This window comes from Delphinus delphis, chromosome Y (genome assembly GCF_949987515.2).
Source record: "Delphinus delphis chromosome Y, mDelDel1.2, whole genome shotgun sequence".
Taxonomy (NCBI): domain Eukaryota; kingdom Metazoa; phylum Chordata; class Mammalia; order Artiodactyla; family Delphinidae; genus Delphinus; species Delphinus delphis.
Genome location: NC_082705.1, coordinates 317,575 through 342,590, shown reverse-complemented (window position 1 = coordinate 342,590; position 25,016 = coordinate 317,575). Strand labels below are relative to the sequence as shown.

The window sequence follows — 25,016 nt, the reverse complement described above, 5'->3', positions numbered from 1 at the left end:
GAATTTGTCCATTTCCTCCAGGTTGTCCATTTTATTGGCATAGAGTTGCTTGTAGTGGTTTCTTAGGATGCTTTGTATTTCCATGGCATCTGTTGTAACTTCTCCTTTTTCATTTCTAATTTTATGGATTTGAGTCTTCTCTTTTTTGATGAGTCTGGTTAATCATTTATCAATTTTGTTTATCTTCTCAAGCAGCTTTTAGTTTTATTGATCCTTGCTATTCTTTTCTTTGTTTCTATTTCATTTATTTCTGCTCTGATCTTTATGTTTCTTTCCTTCTGCTAACTTTGGACTTCGTTTGTTCTTCTTTCTCTGGTTCCTTTAGGTGTAAGGTTAGATTGTTTATTGGAGATTTTTCTTGTTTCTTGAGGTAGGCTTGTATAGCTATAAATTTGCCTCTTAGAACTGCTTTTGCTACATCCCATAGGTTTTGTATCGTCGTGTTTTCATTGTCTGTAGGTATTTTTTAATTTCCTCTTTGATTTCTTCAGTGATCCTTTGGTTTTTTAGTAACATATTGTTTAGCCTCCATGTGTTTGTGTTTTTTACATTTTTATCCTTGTAATTGATTTCTAATCTCATAGCTTTGTGATCAGAAAAGATGCTTGATATGATTTCTTAAATTTAAGTCCATTGGTGTAAGTGAGGTGTTAAAGTCCCCCACTATTATTGTGTTAGTGTCAATTTCCTCTTTTATAGCTGTTAGCAGTTGCCTTATGTATTGAGGGGCTCCTGTTGGGTGCATATAGATTTATAATTGTTATATCTTCTTCTTGTATTGATCCCTTGATCATTATGTAGTGTCCTTCCTTGTCTCTTATAACATTCTTTATTTTATAGTCTAGTTTATCTGATAGGAGTATTGCTACTCCAGGTTTATATTGATTTCCATTTGCATGGAATAGCTTTTTCCATCCCCTCACTTTCAGTCTGTATGTGTCCCCAGGTCTGAAGCAGGTCTTTTGTAGACAGCATATGTATGGGTCTTGTTTTTTATCCATTCAGCAAGCCTGTGTATTTTGGTTGGAGTATTTAATCCATTCACGTTTAAGGTAATTATCTATATGTATGTTCCTATTACCATTTTCTTAATTGTTTTGGGTTTGTTTTTGTAGGTCCTTTTCTTCTCTTGTGTTTACCACTTAGAGAAGTTCCTTTACCATTTGTTGTAGAGCTGGTTTGGTGGTGCTGAATTCTCTTAGCTTTTGCTTGTCTGTAAAGCTTTTGATTTCTCCATCAAATCTGAATGAGATCCTTGCTGGGGTAGAGTCATCTTGGTTGTAGGTTCTTCCCTTGCATCACTTTAAGTATATGATGGCACTCCCTTCTGGCTTGTAGAGTTTCTGCTGAGAAATCAGCTGTTAACCTTATGGGAGTTCCCTTGTATATTATTTGTCATTTTTCCCTTGCTGCTTTCAGCAATTTTTCTTTGTCTTTAATTTTTGCCAATTTGATTACTGTGTGTCTTGGCATGTTTCTCCTTGGGTTTATCCTGTATGGGACTCTCTGCGCTTCCTGGGCTTGGGTTGCTCTTTCCTTTCCCGTGTTAGGGAAGTTTTCAACTATAATCTCTTCACCTATTTTCTCTGGTCCTTTCTCTCTCTTCTCCTTCTGGGATCCTATGATGTGAATGTTGTTGCGTTTAATGTTGTCCCAGAGGTCTCTTAGGCTGTGTTCATTTCTTTTCATTCTTTTTTCTTTATTCTGTTCTGCAGCAGTGAATTCCACCATTCTGTCTTCAAGCTCACTTATCCGTTCTTCTGCCTCAGTTATTCTGCTATTGATTTGTTCAGTTCTTTAATCACTGAAAACTTGACATTGCCTTATCCTGAACAAATACTGAGCAGCATCATTAATATCTATCAGTTCACCATGGGTGCCTCCAAAAAATCACTGAGTCATTTGCCTTGCTTTTATTTTTGTTTTCTTATCATGGTAAAATATATGGTACATTTTCTATTCCCACAGTAAGGTATAAGGGTTCCATTTTCTCCACGTTTTCACCAACATGTGAAGTCGTATCTTATCATGATTTTGAGTTGCATTTCCTTGATGACTGATGATGTGCTTACTACCAATTTGCCTATCTTTGGAGAAATGTCTGTTCAAGGCCTTTGCTTATTTTTCATTTGGGTTATTTGTATTATTGTTTTGTAAATGTTCTGGTGTATTCAGATACAAGTCCTTTATCAAATCACATAACTTAAACGTATTCTTCTGTGTGTTCTCTTTTCACTCTGTAAATAATGTCCTTTGTTACAGTCAAGTTTGTCTCTTTTTCTTAACACTTGTTCTTTTGGCATCATATATAAGAGATCATTACCTTATCTAAGGTCATGCAGATTTGCTGCTAAGTTTTCTTCCAAGAAGGAACTATCTTTTTAGTGTAATCTTTCACTGTGTGGGGTTTTTTTCTCTAAACTTCACATCTTTATATGACAAAACAAAATAAATAGCTTTTCTCATTTTAAGTATACATTAAGAATAATTGTTACTTTTGTCATTTTCTTTTTAAAGTGTACCTTCTTTTGAAGCTCAAAATTTTCAGTAAAGCTCAAATAGTTTATGTGTAATGTCATATGAGACAGATAATTGAGAACTTGGTGGGAGGAGCTTGTGTTTGTGTTTCAAGAACTAATTCCTTTTCAGTGTTGTGGTTTGTGTTTTTTTTTTTTCTGTCTCTAGTGGATGAAGGAGAACCTGTTGATTTTAGGTCTCTGGATAGGAAACTGTTCCCTTCATATATTGGGTTGACGATTAAAGAGCCCTGGTTGATCATTAACCAGTCCAGGTCTGGTTATGTCTTGTAACATGTGAACTTATAGCTCAGCTTAATTGAATTTATAGATGATGTTTCATGTTTAATACTCTTCAGTATATATGTGAAATATTAACAACGTATTGAATATTTTACTTTAGTCTTTGTCTATTTTCTTTGCAGATAGCACAACAATAGAAAAATTAAGAGCTGTTTGTTTGGACCAGGCAAAACTTGGAGAAAATAACCTTGGACCATCTCTTGATTCACTTTTCTTTGGTCCTTCTGCCTCCCGAGTGCTGTACCTAACAGAGGTTGGTATTTTCCTTTTCAAAAGTAGAATTTTTCATGATGTGGTGATATGATTGTGTATAATCTTTTGAAATAGTTAAGAATTTCTTAGCAATGATAAGGGAAATAGAAGTTATAAATTTATTTTTAACATCTTTAATACAGTTTCTGTCCCCCCACCCTTCTCTTTTCCAGGTAGTTTATGCCTTGTTAATGCCTGCTGGTGCACTTTTGGCAGATGATTCCTCTGACTTTCAACTTCACTTCTTGAAAAGTGGTGGCTTACCCCTTGTGCTGAGTATGCTAACAAGAAATAACTTCCTGCCTAATACAGATATGGAGACACGAAGGGGTGCTTACTTCAGTGGTCTTAAAATAGCCAAACTCTTGTTAACTGCTATAGGCTATGGCCATGTTCGAGCTGTAGCAGAGGCTTGTCAACCAGTTGTAGGTGGTGCAGATCCCATAACACCGGTAATACATTTTTTTAAATGTTTTGTGGTTAATATTTAATTTTTAAAGTTAGAGCCTTCAGTGAGAGCATGCAAGTTCAATTCACTCTATTAAGTTATATTTGTGTTGAAATATTAAAAAAAAAAATTTTTTTTTTTTGGCTGCGCTGTGCTGCATGTGGGATCTTAGTTCCTTGACCAGGGTTTGAACCTGGGAGCCCTGCAGTGCAAGCACCAGAGTCTTAACCACTGCACTGCCAGGGAAGTCCCCAAATGTAAATGTGATATACTGATTACAGTAACCTCAGAGGATACTTCATTCCCCTTAAGTATCCCCCCCCCTTTTTTTTTTTTTTACTTTTCAGTTGTTTTAAGTCTCATAAAAACTTCACATGAATCTTTCGTTGGCTCATACCTGAAAGTTATATAAAGACAGTTGGTTATAGAAGAAAAGATGTATTTGGCATGTCACCCACGTCTCATCCCGCTGAGCAATGTAACTACTGCGACTGACAAAGACTCTCTGTTTATGCTGGTAGCATCCTTAAAGCACAGATGCTCACCAGATGCTCTCAAGATATGCTGAGATTTGATGCAAATGTTGAATGTGGCTTCCAATTCTCACTGAAATTGAGTTTATTTACATTACAAGTGATGGTTTTATTAAATTGCTGAAGATAAACTAGCTTAGGCATACAGATTTTTTTTTCATCAGAAATGGGTTAGTTCTTAAGGCAATTTAAATAATTACTAGATATTTGATGTTAGAGTTAATTAATTATCTTAGGTGGGAGAGTAGTATTGTGGATATTGTTTAAAAGAAGAGTCATTAGGAATTCCCTGGTGGTCCAGTGGTCAGGACTCAGCACTTTCACTGCCAGGATGCAGGTTCAGTCCCTGGTCAGGGAACTAAGATTCTTCAAGCCACTGGGGCTGCCAAAAAGAATAATAATAAATAATAAATAAAAAAATAAAAATTAGCATAAATTAAAAAAAATAAGAGTTACGCTAAGTCATTTCTAATAAAATAGAATGTCTGGGATTTTCTCCAGAATAATTCTGGGTGAGGTGGGCAGAGTTAGTGAGTTGGGGATTCAGTGAAACAAGTTTAGCCTTTTGTTTACAATTATTGAAGCTAGATAATGGGTACTTAAAGGTTATTTATAGTCTCTATGTTTTTATATAATTTTGAAAATTTGATTTGAAAAGTTAAAATTTATGCAAGCACTTTTAGAGAAGAAATTTATAGTGCTCTGTCCTCACTGTAAGTTTGATTGCTTTGTATTGTGGTTTATGTGCATATTTACATAAAAACAGATAGGTTCTGATCATGATCGTTTCCATAGTGGCTTAATGAAGTAACAAAGCAATTTTATGTATCTTCTTGTTCTTTTCCCTAAGACTTACTATTTAGAAAATGCCATAAGGATACAAAGATACATAATAGGGTCTAATTGCAAGCTGCCCACATTCTAGTAAGGAGTTAAGTGAAAAATTAGCATTTAAAATACGTTTATTATAGAACCACATATAATATTTAGAATAGGGTTACAAGTTGATAAATACAGTAACTAGTAAAGAAAATTAATTCTGGGTGTTCTTCCTCATGGATTTAAGAATTTATTTATACTCTTAAGTAAAACTTTATCATTTCCACATTTATACTTTTATTATTACTTCTTTAACTTAATTCCTTTTCCATGAAGTTTTAGACCTTTTTTTTTTTTTTTTTTTTTTTTTTTTTTTTTGGTGGTACACGGGCTTCTCACTGTTGTGGCCTCTCCCGTTGCGGAGCACAGGCTCCGGATGCACAGGCTCAGCAGCCATGGCTCACGGGCCCAGCCACTCCGCGGCATGTGGGATCGTCCCGGACCAGGGCACGAACCCATGTCCCCTGCATCGACAGGCGGACTCTCAACCACTGCACCACCAGGGAAGCCCAGACCTTGTTTTTTTTTAATAGAAAATGTTTAGTTCTGCCAATACAGTAAGTGAAAGGAAAGTTATTTTTACCTTGTATACCATACTTAATCCTCATCCCAGTTTACTGAGTTGAATTGGAAATTAACATATCAGTGGTGTTCTTAACAAGAAGAATTTCAGTGTAAAAGTGCCCTAAGCTTTTGATTTAAAAAATAAACCCTAAATAATTAGTAAAAGTGAATTAACTGTTTGAAAACATGTTTTTAGTCTTTGCACAGATAATCTATCATGCCTCTATTATATACCATATATTGCTTAAGGTGAAAATGTTAACAAAAGCATACATGATTCCTGTGTGTTCAGGCTAGTTCATTGGAAATTAGTAATCATGTAAATATATTGAGTTCCTTTATGTTAATTATTATACTTTATCTTATTTAATCATTAATATAAATATATTTGGTCAGTCACTTTTATTTCTTCCTATTTTTTAAGTGAAAATTTAAGATCTAAAGAGGTGAAATAACTTGACCCAAATAGTAAAAAGGACCTGAGAGTTTTAACTCTGTGAAGATGCTACTGTACTTATTCTGAAACTGTACTTATACCACCTGTGCTACATTCACTTTTTATTTGAAATCTCATGTAGTAGCACCTGGCAAGTAGACCTTCAAATACTTTTGGAAGGATTTAAATAATTAATATGTACATAATAATAAATAACAAAAGATTAAACAAAAAGTTAAACTTGTCCCATTTGAAGTTAAGAGAGAAGAGCTGGAAGCCTTGTACCTAGTCAGTCTTCGTTGTCCACCTAGAGACTGTAGGAACACCTCTGCAAACTCTTAGAATTTTTTAAAACATCTATTTTTGAAAAGATTTTCTTACCAAAACTTGACTGTAAAAGAAAGGTATATACAGAGGATGGGGGAGACTTCAGCACATTTTTGGTGATGTGTGTTTAGAGCACAGTTAACAAAGTACTTATGAACAAAATATAAAAACCATTTTAAAGACTGAAAGGGAAGGAAGTGAGAAAAATAATTTTAGAGATTAGATGATAAGAAGTTGAAAGTCTGTTTATTTGGTACCCTCAGTTTTCTTAGTCATATCACAGCAAGCATGGTCATTTGCTGAGTAGGAGGCCTGGGAAAAGGATTTTTGCTAGAGACCTATAAAGTCTATAGACCTATAAAGGATTTTGCTAGAGACCTATAAAGACCTATAAAGTTCAGAGCTGTGTCATTATGTCATGCAAGTGAAAGTGAACATAGTTGTAGAAACAGTTGAATTCATGTGAAATTGGAGTTTGCAGAGGAGTATTGTCACTTTTTAAAAGGCAACTAACAGAGGCAGTCTACAGGTTGGCAATCTGAAATGCTTTTTTATGCTGAGCACCATATATTCTACAGTAGATAAGTAGAAGGATGACATCCTAAGAGAGTGATGGTGGATGAGGAGCAAATGGTTGGGTTTTTGCTATGTACAAATTTTTGAAATTTAATCATGTACAAGTTTTTTACTCCCAAGTAAAAAGGTTAACTTTTTTCAGATTAACCACATTACTCATGATCAAGCAGTGGTGCTACAAAATGCCCTTCAGAGCATTCCTAACCCATCATCTGAGTGCATGCTTAGAAATGTATCCATACGTCTTGCTCAACAAATATCTGATGAGGTTAGTATCATACTTTGAAAGTTCTGGGACCTTGGTTGGCTTATTTTTTATTACTCTTGACACAGTCTCTACTTACTCATGAATATCACAACCTGAGGTTGAATATTCTGAGAGTATCACTTTAGAGTCTCTTATTTTAACTAAAATTTGCTAAAATTGTATTTACTATTACATATTAACATCAGTACTTCAGAAAGTACTTCTTAAAAACTTTTAAACAGGCCTTTTGAGCTGTAATATATATTGCATAAACTAGATCAAAATAAAACATATACTGCGTTTTGACATAATGTTTAAATTAATGATACAGTCAAGAAACAGAGTATTTCTGTCAGCCCCAAAAGTTTTCTCTTCCTTACTGCAGGCATTTACTGCTGCTTTTGTCACTGTAGAGTAGTAATCATTTTCTTAAATTTTACATAAATAAAATCATATTATAAACGAAATTAAAGACAAATACATGGAGTCTTCTGTAACGTAGAAGACAATATGGTAAAAGTGTAAGTTACCAAATTGATCTATAGAATCAAGGCAATGCCAGTAAAAATTCTATCCAGTTAAAAAAAAAATTGTATACTCCTTTGTGTCTGGATTATTTCAGTCTGCATGATTTTGAAATTTATCGGTGCTGTATTATATGTCAATACTTTATCCATTTTGAGCAATATTACACTTTATGGTCATCCTACATGTTCTGTTAATGAACACTTGTGTTATTCCTAGTTTTTTTACTATTTGGAATAGAGCCATTTTGAAAATCACCAGTAAGTCACAAGTGCCTCTTTGGCACATGTTTTCTTATTTCTGGGTAAACACATAGGAGTGGAATGGCTGGGTAATTTCGTTTCTGTGTTTGTAAAATTCTTATGAAATATGTTCATGCCAGATTAGATCTTAACCTGAAGCCTACATTGTGGCTATAGCTGATAAGCATGATTTTGCTTCATCTGTGTGTGTGTGTGTGTGTGTGTGTGTGTGTGTGTGTGTATATATATATATATATATTTTAGTTTATTTATTTTAATTAATTTCTTTTTGGCTGCATTGGGTCTTTGTTGCTGCACGCGGGCTTTCTCTAGCTGCGGTGAGTGAGGGTTACTCTTCATTACGGTGCCTGGGCTTCTCATTGTGGTGGCTTCTCTTGTTGTAGAGCACGGGCTCTAGGCACGCAGACTTCAGTAGTTGTGGCATGTGGGCTCAATAGGTGTAGCGCACAGGCTCTGGAGCACAGGCTCAGTAGTTGTAGCACGGGAGCTTAGTTGCTCTGCGGCATGTGGGATCTTCCTGGACCAGGGCTCAAACCCGTGTCCCCTGCATTAGCAGGCAGATTCTTAACCACTGTGCCACCAGGGAAGCCCTGTCTGTATATGTTGTATGACTTGACGTTAAGATCCAAAAAAACATGGGACCAAGGCTACTTTGTTTTTCTTTTATTAATTTATTTTTTAATTTTATTGAGGTATAGTTGGTTTACAATGTGTTAATTTCTGCTGTACAGCAAAGTGATTGTTTTACATATATATATATATATGTATATTCTTTGTCATTCTTTTCCATTATGGTTTATCACAGAATATTGAATATAGTTCCCTGTGATTGGTGTTTATCCATCCTATATATAATAGTTTGCATCTGCAGGACCAAGTCTTCTTCACATCTTAAAGATAGCATAGACTGTCATAGTTATTTTATTCTGTCAGCACTTTAATTACTCATTTTCTTTCAGGCTTCAAGATATATGCCTGATATTTGTGAAATTAGAGCTATACAAAAAATCATCTGGGCATCAGGATGTGGGACATTAGATCTAGTATTTAGCCCAAATGAAGAAATCACTAAAATTTATGAGATGGTAAGAGTTATTACAGAAGTGCATTCCTTTTGTGTACATGTTAATTATGTATATGACTAAATTTTTCATCTTGTCTGCCATCTTTAAAGACCAATCACTGTGTATCTAATGGTTTAAGATAAACTTCTGTAGTTAGGGTGAGAATGTATAAAATTTTATTTTGAAAATAAATACTTCAAGATCTCACTGTAAGGCAGTTTTTTTCTAAAACTTTTTTAATCTCTTATTGAGTTGAATATAGTTACGCCATAAAGAATTTGCTTTTCCCAGTTTTCTTTAATTATTATTCTTTCTTCAAGTTTGTGGAATTATGACGTCCAAGTACTTTACTTCCTTCTTTTATAGCACTCAAAAGCAGCAACGGTTTCTACCATTTAGGTGTTATCCCTGTTTCTCATTTGATTAAGCAAATTATTTGCAGAAATGAGACTTTGTTTAGCTCTTTGATTTTCTATTCTGTTTACTTGTCTTTGATAGTCATTTCTGTATATTTAAGAGAGGAAAGTGGTTAATGGAATTGTAGAGGTTCCTTTTTGGAATATTTGAATGACTATTCTGTTCTAGACGTATATTATACTGATTTTATTTTTTTGATAAATTATAATTATAAATTATTAGCTACCAACTTGAATATATTTTAGGTTGGAAAAGTCTTCTATAACCTTCCTCAACATTTGTGTAAGCTAGTTGCTTTTTTAATAAAATGGCATTTTAGATACGCTGTACAAGAAAACTAATCAAAGAACCAAGTACAGTGCCAGAGTTATTCTTTAGAAAGGAATCATGATTAATGCAGAAGTACACCACTTACACCCAGAAGAACAAGGAAGTAATTCTTAGTTTTTACTGAGCATACTTCTTTAATCCTCTTTGGGATATATTCCAAAGGGTCTCAAAAGCTACAGGTCAAGAGACTGAAGACAAATGGTCTTTAGTGAGTATACATAAGTTTTAAATACTAACTTGAAGGTTTGTGACTTTGTCCTAACTGTATCACTGGTAATTTACTCCTCATCATAATTTTACAGACCACCAATACAAGCAATGGGCCAGACATGGAAGATGAACAGGTTTGCTGTGAAGCATTGGAAGTGATGACATTATGTTTTGCTCTAATTCCAACAGCCCTGGATGCATTTAGTAAAGAAAAGGACTGGCAGACATTTATCATTGACTTACTGTTGCACTGTCCCAGCAAGTAAGTGATTTTTTTTTATTGTTGTTTTGTGAGAAGTCTGACCTTATTCTTTTAGGCAGACATGAATTAATTTTGATCAAAATTTATCTCAGAAGTCAAATAAGGAAACCTTTTTCTTGTCTACATTAGCACTTTGATATTTAGGAAACATGTATTTAATATTTTTCACTTAACCTAAATATGTTTTCATCTCTGGAAAATGCCCCTGTTGATTTTTAAATTTCTTTTACAGTTTTTTAATTGTGGTAAAGTGTATAGTTATTTGTAACAAAAAATCAGACATTTTAATGACTTTTAAGTGAACAGTTAAGGGACATTGAAAACATTTACACTGTTGGGCAGTCGTCACCACTATTTCCTAAATTTTTCATCATACCAAACACATTAAGTAGTAACTTACTCCCATTTCCAAACCTCTGTGCCACTGTTTACCTCTAATATATATCCTGTCTCTGTGAATTTGCCTATTGTCAGTACCTCATATAAGTGGAATTACACAATACTAGTCTTCTTGTGTTTCATTTAGCAAAATCTCAAGGTTCATACATGTAGCTTGTTGAAGGATTTCCTTCATTTTTAACGCTCTATAATATTTCACTTTATGTATGTATTATATTTTTGCTTATGCATTCATCTGTTGGTGGACACTTTGATTGTTTCTACTTCGGGCTATTGTGAGTAGTACTGCTATGACCATTGTTGTAAACACAGATACGTGTTTGAGTTCCCATTCTCAGTCTTTTTAGCATGTAATTTGGAGTGGATCTGTTAGGTCATGTAGAAATCCTGTGTTTAACTTCCTCAGGGTCCACCAAACTGAATTACACAGTGGCTTCACCATTTTATACACCCACAAGCAGTGTACAAAGATTTCAGTTTCTCCACATCCTCTTTCATACCTGCTATTTTCTGACATTTTAATAATAGCCACCCTAATGGGTGTGTGGTGGATCTCACAGTAGTTTTGATTTTCATTTTTCTTTATGGTTAGTGATGTTGAGCATCTCTTCATGTGCTTATGGTATATCCTCTGTGGAGAAATCTCTAGTTAGACATTTAAGTAAGTCCATTTTTCTTTGAATTTTAGAATAGGTTTCTGCATTTCTGTGATAAAAAGAATTTTGAAAGAAATTACATTAAATCTATAGATTGCTCTGAGTGGTATTAACATGTTAACAATGTTAAGTTTCAGTATGTGATGCAGGTTATCTTTCTATATTTAGGTCTTCTTTCATTTCTTTTGACACTATTGCACCTTCTTGGTTTTATTTAAAAGTATTCTTTCCGCTGCTATTCTAGGTGGAATTGTTTTCTTAATTTTCTATTTGGGTTGTTCGTTGCTAGTACCTAGAAATACACATGATTTTTGTGTTTGATTTTGTATTTTACAGTTTTGCTGGATTAAGCTTCTGAATGGATTTGTTAGGGTGTTATCAATATCAGAGCCTGTCATTTGTAAAAAGAGGTAGTTTTACTTCTACCTTTGCAATTTGGATGTGTGTCATTTGCCTTTGCTTACTTACTCTGTTATGTTGAATAGACATAGTGACAGCAAGCATCCTTTTCTCGTTCGTGGTACGGAGAGAAAACTTTCACTCTTTCATCTAATGTGATGTTAGCTGTCAAGTTTTTCATTGATGTCTTTACTCTCCTAAGAAAGTTCCTTTTTATTTTTAGCTTATTAAGTATTTTTATCATGAAAAAGTTGAAATTTGGGTGTTTTTTCTGAATCATTTGAGATGGTCATGTGGTTTTCCCCTTTTTTATATGTATGTGTTGTATTAACATAACTGATTTATATAATGAACCACTCTTCCATTCTTGGAATAAATCTCACTTGGTCATGTTGTATATATTTCTGTATTTAGTTGTCAATATTTTACTGAGAATTTTTAATTTATTTTATTGTGGTAAAAATATGTGACATCATACTGTTTGAAAGTTTACAGTTAATGTTAAAGTTATTTACATGGTTCTGCAATAGAGCTCTAACATTTTCATCTTTCAGAACTCAAACTCTGTTCCCACTACACACTAATTCTCCAATCTATCTTGCCACCACTACTCCCCCCTGCACCCTCCCTCTTGGGAAATGCCTTTCTACTTTATGTTTCTGTGATTTTGACTACTTTATTTATTTATTTTTTAACATCTTTATTGGAATATAACTGCTTTACAATGGTGTGTTAGTTTCTGCTTTATAACAAAGTGAATCAGTTATACATATTTTCCCATATCTCTTACCTCTTGTGTCTCCCTCTCTCTCACCCTCCCTATCCCACCCCTCTAGGTGGTCACAAACCACCTAGCTGATCTCCCTGTGCTATGTGGCTGCTTCCCACTAGCTATCTATTTTACGTTTGGTAGTATATATATGTCCATGCCACTGTCTCACTTTGTCACAGCTTATCCTTCCCCCTCCCCATATTCTCAAGTCCATGCTCTAGTAGTTCGGTGTCTATTCCCATCTTGCCCCTAGATTCTTCCTGACCTTTTTTTTTCCCCCCTTAGATTCCATATATATGTGTTAGCATACGGTATTTGTTTTCCTCTTTCTGACTTACTTCACTCTGTATGACAGACTCTATGTCCATCCACCTCACTACAGATAACTCAATTTTGTTTCTTTTTATGGCTGAGTAATATTCCATTGTATATATGTACCACATCTTCTTTATCCATTTACCTGTTGATGGACACTTAGGTTGCTTCCATGTCCTGGCTGTTGTAAATAGAGCTGCAATGAACATTGTGGTACATGACTCTTTTTGAATTATGGTTTTCTCAGGGTATATGCCCAGTAGTGGGATAGCTGGGTGATAGTTCTATTTGTAGTTCTATTTGTGGTTTTCTAAGGAACCTCCATACTGTTCTCCATAGTGGCTGTATCAATTTACATTCCCACCAGCAGTGCAAGAGTGTTCCCTTTCTCCATACACTCTCCAGCATTTATTGTTTTTAGATTTCTTGGTGATGGCCATTCTGACTGGTGTGAGATGATATCTCATTGTAGTTTTGATCTGCATTTCTCTAATGATTAATGATGCTGAACATTCTTTCATGTGTTTATTGGCAATCTGTATATCTTCTTTAGAGAAATGTCTATTTAGGTCTTTTGCCCATTTTTGGATTGTTTTTTTTTTTGTTACTGAGCTGCATGAGCTGCTTGTAAATTTTGGAGATGAATCCTTTGTCGGTTGCTTCATTTGCAAATATTTTCTCCCATTCTGAGGGTTGTCCTTTGGTTTTGTTTATGGTTTCCTTTACTGTGCAAAAGTTTTAAGTTTAATTAACTCCCATTTGTTTTGTTTTTATTTCCATTACTCTAGGAGGTGGGTCACAAAGGATCTTGCTGTGATTTATGTCATAGAGTGTTCTGCTTATGTTTTCCTCTAAGAATTTGATAGTGTCTGGCCTTACATTTAGGTCTTTAATCCATTTTGAGCTTATTTTTGTGTATGGTGTTAAGGAGTGTTCTAATTTCATACTTTTACATGTACCTGTCCAGTTTTCCCAGCACCACTTATTGAAGAGGCTGTCTTTTCTCCACTGTATATTTTTGCCTCCTTTATCAAAGAGAAGGTGACCATATATGCGTGGGTTTATCTCTGGAATTTCTATCGTGTTCCATTGATCTATATTTCTGTTTTGTGCCAGTACCATACTGTCTTGATTACTGTAGCTTTGTAGTATAGTCTGAAGTCAGGGAGCCTGATTCCTCCAGCTCCTTTTTTTGTTCTCAAGATTGCTTTGGCTATTCGGGGTCTTTTGTGTTTCCATACAAATTGCGAAATTTTTTGTTCTAGTTGTGTGAAAAATGCCAGTGGTAGTTTGATAGGGATTGCATTGAATCTGTAGATTGCTTTGGGTGGTAGAGTCATTTTCACAATGTTGATTCTTCCAATCCAAGAACATGGTATATCTCTCCATCTATTTGTATCATCTTTAATTTCTTTCATCAGTGTCTTACAATTTTCTGCATACAGGTCTTTTGTCTCCTTAGGTAGGTTTATTCCTAGATATTTTATTCTTTTTGTTGCAATGGTAAATGGGAGTGTTTTCTTGATTTCACTTTCAGGTTTTTCATCATTAGTGTATAGGAATGCCAGAGATTTCTGTGCATTAATTTTGTATCCTGCTACTTTACCAAATTCATTGATTAGCTCTAGAAGTTTTCTGGTAGCATCTTTAGGATTCTCTATGTATAGTATCATGTCATCTGCAAACAGTGACAGCTTTACTTCTTCTTTTCTGATTTGGATTTCTTTTATTTCTTGACTACTTTAGATAGTCAAATCTACTTTATTTTTTTAATAGATCTTTATTGGAGTATAATTACTTCACAATACTGTGTTAGTTTCTGCTGCACAACAAAGTGAATCAGCTATATGCATACATACGTCCCCATATCCCCTCCCACTTGAGCCTCCCTCCCATCCTCCCTATGACCCCTCTTGGTCATTGCAGAGCACCAATCCGATCTCCGTGTGCTACGCTGCTGCTTTCCACCAGCCAACTGTTTTAGATTCAGTAGTGTATATATGACGATGCTACTCTCACTTCGTCCCAGCTTCCCTGTCCCACCCTGTGTCCTCAAGTCCACTCTCTATGTCTACCTCTTTATTCCTGCCCTGCAGCTAGGTTCATCAGTACCTTTTTTTTTTCTTCTAACATTCCATATGTATGCATTAGCATACAGTATTTGTTTTTCTCTTTCTGACTTCATTCTGTGTGACAGATTCTAGGTCCATCCACCTCACTACAAATAACTCAGTTTCATTTCTTTTTATGGCCGAGTAATATTCCATTGTATATATGTGCCACATCTTCTTTATCCATTCATCTGTCGATGGGTATTTAGGTTGCTACCATGTCCTGGCTATTGTAAATAGTGCTGCAGTGAACATTGTGGTACATGTCTCTTTTTTTTTTTTAACATCTTTATTGGCATATAATTGCTTTACAATGGTGTGTTAGTTTCTGCTTTATAACAAAGTGAATCAGTTATACAAATGTTCCCATATCTCTTCCCTCTTGCGTCTCCCTCCCACCCACCCTCCCTATCCTACCCCTCCAGGCGGTCACAGAGCACCGAACCGATATCCATGTGCCATGCGGCTGCTTCCCACTAGCTATCTACCTTACGTTTGTTAGTGTGTATATGTCCATGACTCTCTCTCGCCCTGTCATAGCTGACCCTTCCCCCTCCCCATATCCTCAAGTCCGTTCTCCAGTAGGTCTGTGTCTTTATTCCTGTATTACCCCTAGGTTCTTCATGACATTTTTTTTCCTTAAATTCCATATATATGTGTTAGCATACGGTATTTGTCTTTTTCTTTCTGACTTACTTCACTCTGTATGGCAGACTCTAGGTCTATCCACCTCATTACAAATAGCTCAATTTCGTCTTTTTATGGCTGAGTAATATTCCATTGTATATATGTGCCACATCTTCTTTATCCATTCATCCGATGATGGGCACTTAGGTTGTTTCCATCTCCGGGCTATTGTAAATAGAGCTGCAATGAACATTTTGGTACATGACTCTTTTTGAATTTTGGTTTTCTCAGGGTATATGCCCAGTAGTGGGATTGCTGGGTCATATGGTAGTTCTATTTGTAGTTTTTTTAGGAACCTCCATACTGTTCTCCATAGTGGCTGAACCAATTCACATTCCCACCAGCAGTGCAAGAGTGTTCCCTTTTCTCCACACCGTCTCCGGCATTTATTGTTTCTAGATTTTTTGATGATGGCCATTCTGACTGGTGTGAGATGATATCTCATTGTAGTTTTGGTTTGCATTTCTCTAATGATTAATGATGTTGAGCATTCTTTCATGTGTTTGTTGGCAGTCTGTATATCTTCTTTGGAGAAATGTCTATTTAAGTCTTCTGCCCATTTTTGGATTGGGTTGTTTGTTTTTCTGTTATTGAGCTGCATGAGCTGCTTGTAAATTTTGGAGATGAATCCTTTGTCAGTTGCTTCATTTGCAAATATTTTCTCCCATTCTGAGGGTTGTCTTTTGGTCTTGTTTATGGTTTCCTTTGCTGTGCAAAAGCTTTGAAGTTTCATTAGGTCCCATTTTTTAATTTTTATTTCCATTACTCTAGGAGGTGGGTCGAAAAAGATCTTGCTGTGGTTTATGGCAAAGAGTGTTTTTCCTATGTTTTCCACTAAGAATTTTATAGTCTCTGGTTTTAAATTTAAGTCTTTAATCCATTTTGAGCTTATTTTTGTGTATGGTGTTTGTTAGTGTTCTGATTTCATTCTTTTACACGTAGCTGTCAAGTTTTCCCAGCACCACTTCTTTTTTTTTTTTAAATAGCATTATAGAAGCCCTGTGATTGTTTTTTTTAATTATTATTATTATTTAGTTTTGGCTTCATTGGGTCTTCGATGGGTCTTCATTGCTGCGCACAGGTTTTTCTCTGGTTGCGGCGAGTGGGACCTACTCTTCGTTGCAGCGCACGGACTTCCCATTGTGGTGGCTTCTCTTACTGCAGAGCATGGGCTCTAGGTGCACTGACTTCAGTAGTTGTGGCTCACAGGCTCTAGAGCACAGGCTCAGTAATGCGGCATAGAGACTTAGTTGCTCCAAGGCATGTGGGATCTTCCTGGACCAGGGCTTGAACCCGTGTCCCCTGCATTGGCAGGCAGATTCTTAAGCACTCCGCCACCAGGGAAACCCCCCAAGCACCACTTACTGAAGAGGTTGTCTTTTCTCCATTGTATGTTCTTGCCTCCTTTGTCGTAAATTTGGTGCTCATATGTGTGTGGGTTTACCTCTGGGCTTTCTATCCTGCACCATTGATCTGTATTTCTTTTTTTCTGCCAGTACCGTACTGTCTTGATTACTGTAGTTTTGTGATATAGTTTGAAGTCAGGGAGCCTGATTCCTCCAACTCTTTTTCTCTTAAGATTACTTTTGCTGTTCAGGGCCTTTAGTGTTTACATACAAATGGTAAAATTTTTTGGTCTAATTCTGTGAAGAATGCCGTTGGTAGTTTGATAGGGATTGCATTGAATCTGTAGATAGCTTTTGATAGTATAGTCATTTTCACAATATTGATTCTTCCAATCCAAGAACATGGTATATTTCTGCATCTGTTTATGTCATCTTTGATTTCTTTCATCAGTGTTTTATAGTTTCTGAGTAGATGCCTTTCACCTCCTTAGGCAGGTTTATTTCTAGGTGTTTTATTCTTTTTGTTGCAATGGTGAATGGGAGTGTTTCCTTAATTTCTCTTTCTGATTTTTTTGTTACTGGCGTACAGGAATGCCAGCGATTTCTGTGCATTAATTTTGTATCCTGCAACCTTACCAAATTCATTGATTAGTTGTAGTTTTCTGGTGGCATCTTTAGGATTTTCTATGTATAGTATCATGTCATCGACAAACAGTGGCAGTTCTGCTTCTTCTTTTCCAAGTTGTATTCCTTTTGTTTCTTTTTCTTCTCTGATGGCTGTGTCTAGGACTTCCAAAAGTATGTTGAATAAGAGGGATGAGAGTGGACATCGTTGTCTTATTCCAGATCTTAGTGGAAATACTTTCAGTTTTTCATCATTGAGTATGATGCTTGTTGTGGGTTTATCATATATGGCCTTTATTTTGTTGAGGTAGGTTCCTTCTGTACCCATTTTCTGGAGAGTTTTTATCATAAATGGGTGTTGAATTTTGTCAAAAGCTTTTTCTGCATCTATTAAGAGGATCATATGGTTTTTATTTCATAATTTGTTAATGTTTGTTAATTTGTTAATGTTTCACATTGATTGATTTGCGTATATTGAAGAATCCTTGCATCCCTGGGATAAATCCCACTTGATCATGGCGTATGATCCTTTTTTCTGCTGTTGGATTCTGTTTGCTAGTATTTTGTTGAGGATTTTTGCATCTATGTTCATCAGTGATATTGGTCTATAATTTTCTTTTTTTGTGTGATATCTTTTTCTGGTTTTGGTGTCGGTGGGTGGTGGCTTCATAAAATGAATTGGGGAGTGTTTCTCCCTCTTCGATTTTTTGGAGGAGTTTGAGAAGGATTGGTTTTAACTCTTCTCTAAATGTTTGATAGAATTCACCTGTGAAGCCGTCTGGTCCTGTACTTTTGTTTGTTGGAAGGTTTTTTTATTTCAGTTTCAATTTCATTACTTGTGATAGGTCTGTTTATATTTTCTAATTCTTCCTGGTTCAGTCTTAGAAAATTGTACCTTTCCAAGAATTTGTCCATTTCTTCTTGGCTGTCTGTTTTATTGTTATATAGTTTTTTGTAGTAGTCTCTTATAATCCTTTGTACTTCTGCAGGGTCAGTTTTGATTTCTCCTTTTTCATTTCTAATTTTATTGATTTGCATCCTCTGCCTTTTTTTCTTGATGAGTCTGGCTAAGGGTTTATCAAGTTTGTTTATGTTCTGGTACTAAAAGATCCAGCTTATAATTTTACTGATCTTTGCTATTGTTTTCTTCATTTCTATTTTATTTATTTCTGCTCTGATCTTTATAATTTCTTTCCTTCTACTGACATTGGGTTTTCTTTGTTCTTCTTTCTCTAGTTCTTTTTTTTTTTTTTTTTCGGTACACGGGCTTCTCACTGTTGTAGCCTCTCCTGTTGTGGAGCACAGGCTCCAGACATGCAGGCTCAGCAGCCATGGCGCACAGGCCCAGCCACTCCACGGTATGTGGGATCTTCCCGGACTGGGGCACGAACCCATATCCCCTGTATCGGCAGACGGACTCTCAACCACTGCGCCACCAGGGAAACCCCTTTCTCTAGTTCTTTTAAGTGTAGGGCTAGATGTTTATTTGAGATTTTTCTTGTTTCTTGTGGTGAGATAAAATTGCTATAAACTTCCCTTTTAGAACTGCTTTTGCTGTGTCCCATAGGTTTTGGGTCATTGTGTTTTCATTGTCATTTGTTTCTAAGTATTCTTTAATTTCTTTTTTGATTTCTTCAGTGATCTCTTGGTTATTTAGTAGTGCACTGTTTAGCCTTCATGTATTTGTATTTTTACAGTTTTTTCCCTGTAATTAATTTCCAGTCTCATAGCGTTGTGGTCAGAAAAGATGCTTGATAGGATTTCAGTTTTCTTCTATTTTCTGAGGCTTAATTCGTGACCCAAGAGGTGATCTATCCTGTAGAATGTTCCATGTGCAATTGAGAAGAAAGTGTATTCTGCCACTTTTGGGTGGAATGTTCTTTAAATATCAGTTAAATCTGTCTGGTGTACTGTGTCAATTAAAGCTGGTGTTTCCCTATTTATTTTCTATTTGGACAATCTGTCCATTGGTGAAAGTGGGTTGTTAAAGTCCCCTATTATTATTTTGTTACTGTTGATGTCTCCTTTAATGGTTGTTAGCAGTTGCCTTATGTATTGAGGTGCTCCTGTACTGGGTGCATAAACATTTATAATTGTTAATACCTTCTTCTTGGATTGATTCTTTGATCATTACGTAGTGTTCCTCCTTATCTCTTGTAACAGTCTCTATTTTAAAGTCTGTTTTATCTGACAGTAGTATTGCTATTCCAGCTTTCTTTTTATTTCCATTTGCATCAAATATCTTTTTCCGTCACTTCACTTTCAGTCTGCATGTGTCCCTAGGTCTGAAGTGAGTCTTTTTTAGACAGCATATATATGGGTCTTGTTTTTGTATCCATTCATCCAGTGTCCGTCTTTTGGTTGGGGCATTTAATCCATTTACATTCAAGGTCATTATCGATATGTATGTTCCTATTACCTTTTTCTTATTTGTTTTGGGTTTGTTTTTGTGGGTCTTTTTCTTGTGTTTCCCATCTAGGGAAGTTTCTTTAGCATTTGTTGTAAAGTTGGTTCGGTGGTGCTGAATTCCCTTAGCTTTTGATTGTCTGAAAAGCTTTTGACTTCGCCATTGAACCTGAATGAGATCCTTGCGGGGTAGAGTAATCTTGGTTGTAGATTCTTCTCTTTAATCACTTTAAGTATATATCATGCCACTCCCTTCTGGCTTGTAGAGTTTCTGCTGAGAAATCAGCTGTTAACCTTATGGGAGTTCCCTTGTATGTTATTTGTCATTTTTCCCTTGCTGCTTTCAGTAATTTTTCTTTGTCTTTAATTTTTGCCAGTTTGATTACTGTGTGTCTCGGCATGTTTCTCCTTGGGTTTATCCTGTATGGGACTCTCTGCGCTTCGTGGACTTGGGTGACTATTTCCTTTCCCATGTTAGGAAGTTTTCAACTATAATCTCTTCACATATTTTCTCAGACCCTTTCTTTTTCTCTTCTTCTTTTGGGACCCCTGTAATTCGAATGTTGGTGTGTCTAGTGTTGACCCAGAGGTCTCTGAGATGGTCTTCAGTTCTTTTCATTCTTTCTTTTTTATTCTGCTCCTTAGCAGTTATTTCCACCATTTTGTCTTCCAGCTCACTTATTCATTCTTCTGCCTCATTTATTCTGTTACTGATTCATTCTAGTGTATTTTTCATTTCAGTTACTGTGTTGTTCATCTCTGTGTCTTTGTTCTTTAGTTCTAGATCTTTGTTAAACATTTCTTGTATTTTCTCAATCCATGCCTCCATTCTATTTCCAAGATTCTGGATCATCTTTACTGTCATTACTCTGAATTCTTTTTCAGGTAGAGTGTCTGTTTCCTCTTCATTTATATGGTCTTGTAGGTTTTTACCTTCTTCATCTGCGACAAATTTTTTTGCCATCTCTCTTTTTTTTTCCTTGAGTGGGATTGTGTTCCTGTCTTTCTGGTTGTTTGGCCTGAGGCTTTTCCTCACTGGAGTTTGTAGGCTTTTCGGTAGAATTGGGTCTTGGTGCTGAGACGAGGAACTCCATGAGACCTCACTCTGGTGAATATTCCCTGGGGTCTGAGGTTCTCTGTTAGTCCAGTCGTTCAGACTCGGAGCTCACACCACAGGAGCTTTGCGCTTACACCTGGCTCATGAACCAAGATCCCTCAAGCTGAGTGCGGTGGGCCAAAAAAAGAACAATAACAAAGTAAAAAATAAAATTAGACTAGGACACTAACAGATATGTTAGAAAGAATATAAAAGTAAAAATACAGATGAATCAACAACCAGAACATACATCATTACAACAATAGTAAAAAAAAGAGGAGGCGGGAAAAGAAAAAGGGGAAGGAGGCCTTGGCTCTGGAGGTCGGGGCCTAAGCAAGGGTGAGGTTTGGGCAGTGGGCGGGACCAATGCTTAGGATCCACAAGGCTGGAAAAGGCCCTGCAGGGTATGGCTTAAGCTCAAGGGACAGAATGGGCCCAGGCGTGCTCCCCACCCCTGGTCTCAGAGGGCAGGGGACTTCACCTGCAAGCCTAGTAGGCTTCCTGGGCTTCAGTGGGTGGGGCAGTCACCCTCCTCTCCTGCTCCTCCCAGAGGGCCTCTCCAGACTGCCTCTCTTGTTCTCCCCTCAGCCTCCTTCCTACGCCCCCAAGGACCCACATGACCTGGAGGGGACCTCAGAGGGCAGGGAATTGTCCTGGGAGCTCAGCAGGCTCCCCTGGCCCCAGTGGGCAGGGCAGTCGCTCCCCCCCCCCACTCCTCCAGAATGGCTCATCCCACCTGCCTCTCCTGATCTTCCCAGCCTCCCTCCTGTGCCCCCAGGACCCACAGTGCCTGGATGGGGCTTTGGAGGGGGGGATACTCCCTGATCTCCTGATCTCCCCAGCCTCAGGGGTACTGTCTGGCCTCCACTTCTCCTCCCCCCTCAGTCCCCTTAACGTCCTACCGGTTCACTTTCAGGTTCCTCCCATTTCCTTGGGTGTTAGGTTCCCCAACCAGTGGCTGGCAGGCACCCTAGTTTTGGGGAGATGCCAGCTCTGCATCTTCCCACACCGCCATCTTGACTCCGTCTCCAAATCTACTTTAGATTCATATGATTGGAATCATACAGTATTAGTCCTTATATGACTGGACTGTTTTCCTTAGCATAATGTCCTCCAGGTTCTTCCATGTTATAGCATGTGACAGGATTTCCCTCTTTTGTAAGTTTGCATCACATTATATAACATGTATATCACATGTTCTTTGTCCACTCATCTGTTAATAGACATTTGGGTTACTTTTATAGTGAATAACTCTCTAATGAATTTGGATATGCAGATATCTCTTTGAGAGCCTGCCTTGAATTCTTTTGGATATATACCTAGAAGTGGGGTTGGTGGATTGTAGGATAATTCTAGTTTTAAGTTTTTGGGAACCCTCTATACTGTTTTCCATGGTAACTGCACCATTTAACATTCCCAGTAATGCACATAGGTCCAAATTTCTCTACATCCCTGATGATACCTGTTATTTTGATACTGGTCATCCTGTTGTGTGTAAAATGATACCTTATGGTTTTGATTTGAATTTCTCTTATGATGAGTGATGTTAAGATCATTTTCATGTGCTTGTTGGTCTTTTTGAGTATATTTGCATCTGTACTTTTAAGGTTATCAGTCTTGCAGTAGATTTGTCTGGCTTTGCTAACAGGATGATTTTGGCCTTATGGAATAAATTAGGAAGTAGTCTCTCCCATAAAATTTTTACAAAAAATGAAGTTTGTTTCAGTTCTTCATTTTTTTTGCGGTATGTGCGCCTCTCACTGTTGTGGCCTCTCCCGTTGCGGAGTACAGGTTCGGCGGCCATGGCTCACGGGCCCAGCCGCTCTGCGGCATGTGGGATCTTCCCGGACCAGGGGACGAACCCATGTTCCCTGCATCGGCAGGCGGACTTTCAACCACTGCACCACCAAGGAAGCCCTCATTTCTTCGTTGTTTGCTAAAATTCACCAGTGAATCCTTTCTGCTCCTAGGCTTTTCTTTGTTGCGGGATGTTTTGTTTTTTGTTTTTGTGGTACGCGGGCCTCTCACTGTTGTGACCTGTCCCACTGCAGAGCGCAGGCTCCGGATGCGCAGGCTCAGCGGCCATGGCTCACGGGCCCAGCTGCTCTGCGGCATGTGGGACCCTCCCAGACCGGGGCACGAACCCATGTCCCCTGCATCGGCAGGCAGAGTCCCAACCACTACGCCACCATGGAAGCCCTGTTCGGGAATGTTTTTGATGATTGATTCAATTTCCTTATTACAGATCTATTGGTTGATTTTTTTTTTTAATTAAATTTTAAAAGATTTTTCTGCTTACCCTGAATTTAATTTGCTGTATTTTTCTATTTTAAAGTGTATGCCTACATTTGTCATTCTAGATCTTCTTTTCCTATATGTGCATCAGGTGCTACTAATTGTTCAGCATTGCTTTTACTGTACCCTATAAATTTGATATGGTATTTTCAGTTTCATTTTGTTTGAAGTAATTTTTTGAGACTTCTTCTTTGATCCATGTATTATTTAGAATTATGTGGTTTAATCTCTAATCTGTTTTGGGTTTTCCAGCCATCACTTTCTTGTTCAGTTTTAGTTTAAATCTGTTGTGATCTGAGGGCATACTTTGTATGTTTTCTATTCTTTCAAATTTGTTAAAGTATGTTTTTTGTCCCAGAAATTAGTTTATCTTATTGAGTGTTAGTGTCAGCCTGAGAAAAATATACATTACTGGCAGAGGAGTTTCATTTATTTCTCCTTGAATTATTATCAGTTTTATTTCTCCTTGAATTATTATCAGTTTTTACCTCTGTAGTTTGAACCTGTTGTTAGGTGCATAAATATTAAAGATTGTTATATATCATTATTTAATGCTCCTGATAACTTTCCTTGCTCTGTAGTCTACTCTGTGAAATTATAATTCTCTCTTTATTACAGCTACTCCAGCTTTCTTTTTATTGGTGTTAGCATAGAATATATTCTCCAGCATCCGACTGTGTCTTTGAAATGGGTTTTTTTAATAGCAATATATAGTTGGGTATTATTTCTTTTACACTCTCTTACAATCTGTATCCTTTATTTAGTGTATTTAGACCTTGACTTTTAATATTATTATGTCTTTGGATTAATATGTACCATATTTGTTGCTGTTTTCTGTGCTTTTTCCATATTTTTGATTCTTTCTCCTTAACTTTTTCTTTCTTTCTGTCTTTTGTTTTTTTTAAGTATGTATAATCATGTAATTAGTTATTAGCTTTCTTATTTAGAGCTTAACTATACTAGTGAATTTTTTTTCCCCAAATTTACAAATGGCTTGCAAGTGTAAAAATTATCACTGTGGAAAATGTCTAATACTAAGCTTCTTGAGAAAGTAGATACAGAATTGTAAATATTGCATATTGACCTATTTTTATTTTTCCCCAGCTTTATTTAGGTATACTTGACAAACAAAAGGTATATATATTTAAGATGTGAAATGTGATTTCTTTTTTGGGTATATTTCTATATTGTGAAATGATTATCACAGTCAAGCTAAATAATATATTGCTCACCTCACATAGGTATGATTTGTTGTTTGGCATGGTGAGAAAATTTAAGTTCAACTCTCTTAATTTCAGATATTGTGATACATTATTATTAAGGATAATTACCAAACTGTGCATTAATTTCTTTAAAACTTATTCACCCTTCATAATTGAAAGTTTCTGCAGTTTGACCAACTTATTCGCATTTCCCCCTTCCCGGTCACTGGTCAGTCTTAAACATCTGTGCTTATAAGAATGGGACTTTTTAAGATTTCAGATGTGGGTGAGATTATACAGTATTTGTCTATCTAGTTCTGGCTTATTTCACTTAGCACGGTGACCTCCATTCATGGTGTCACAAATGGCAGGATTTCCTTTTTATATGGCTCAGTAATACTCTGCTGTAGACATTTATCATATTTTCTTTATCCTGCCATCCGTCAACAGACAGATTGCTTTCATGTCTTGAAATAATACTGTAATAATCATGGGAATGTTAAGATCTTTTCAAGACACTGATTTCATTCCACTGGATATATATTCAGAAGTGGGA

General features: G+C 36.5%; 1 protein-coding gene across 1 annotated transcript in view; it reads left to right on the top strand.

Moving 5' to 3' along the window:
• LOC132419216 (ubiquitin carboxyl-terminal hydrolase 9X-like) overlaps positions 1-25,016 on the top strand; it is a 145,878-nt gene that overhangs the window by 79,775 nt on the left and 41,087 nt on the right. The window contains exons 22-26 of the mRNA XM_060003206.1: positions 2,942-3,072; positions 3,245-3,523; positions 6,977-7,102; positions 8,829-8,954; positions 9,983-10,152. Of these exons, the coding sequence (XP_059859189.1) occupies positions 2,942-3,072; positions 3,245-3,523; positions 6,977-7,102; positions 8,829-8,954; positions 9,983-10,152 (832 nt within the window). The remainder of the gene's footprint in view (positions 1-2,941; positions 3,073-3,244; positions 3,524-6,976; positions 7,103-8,828; positions 8,955-9,982; positions 10,153-25,016) is intronic.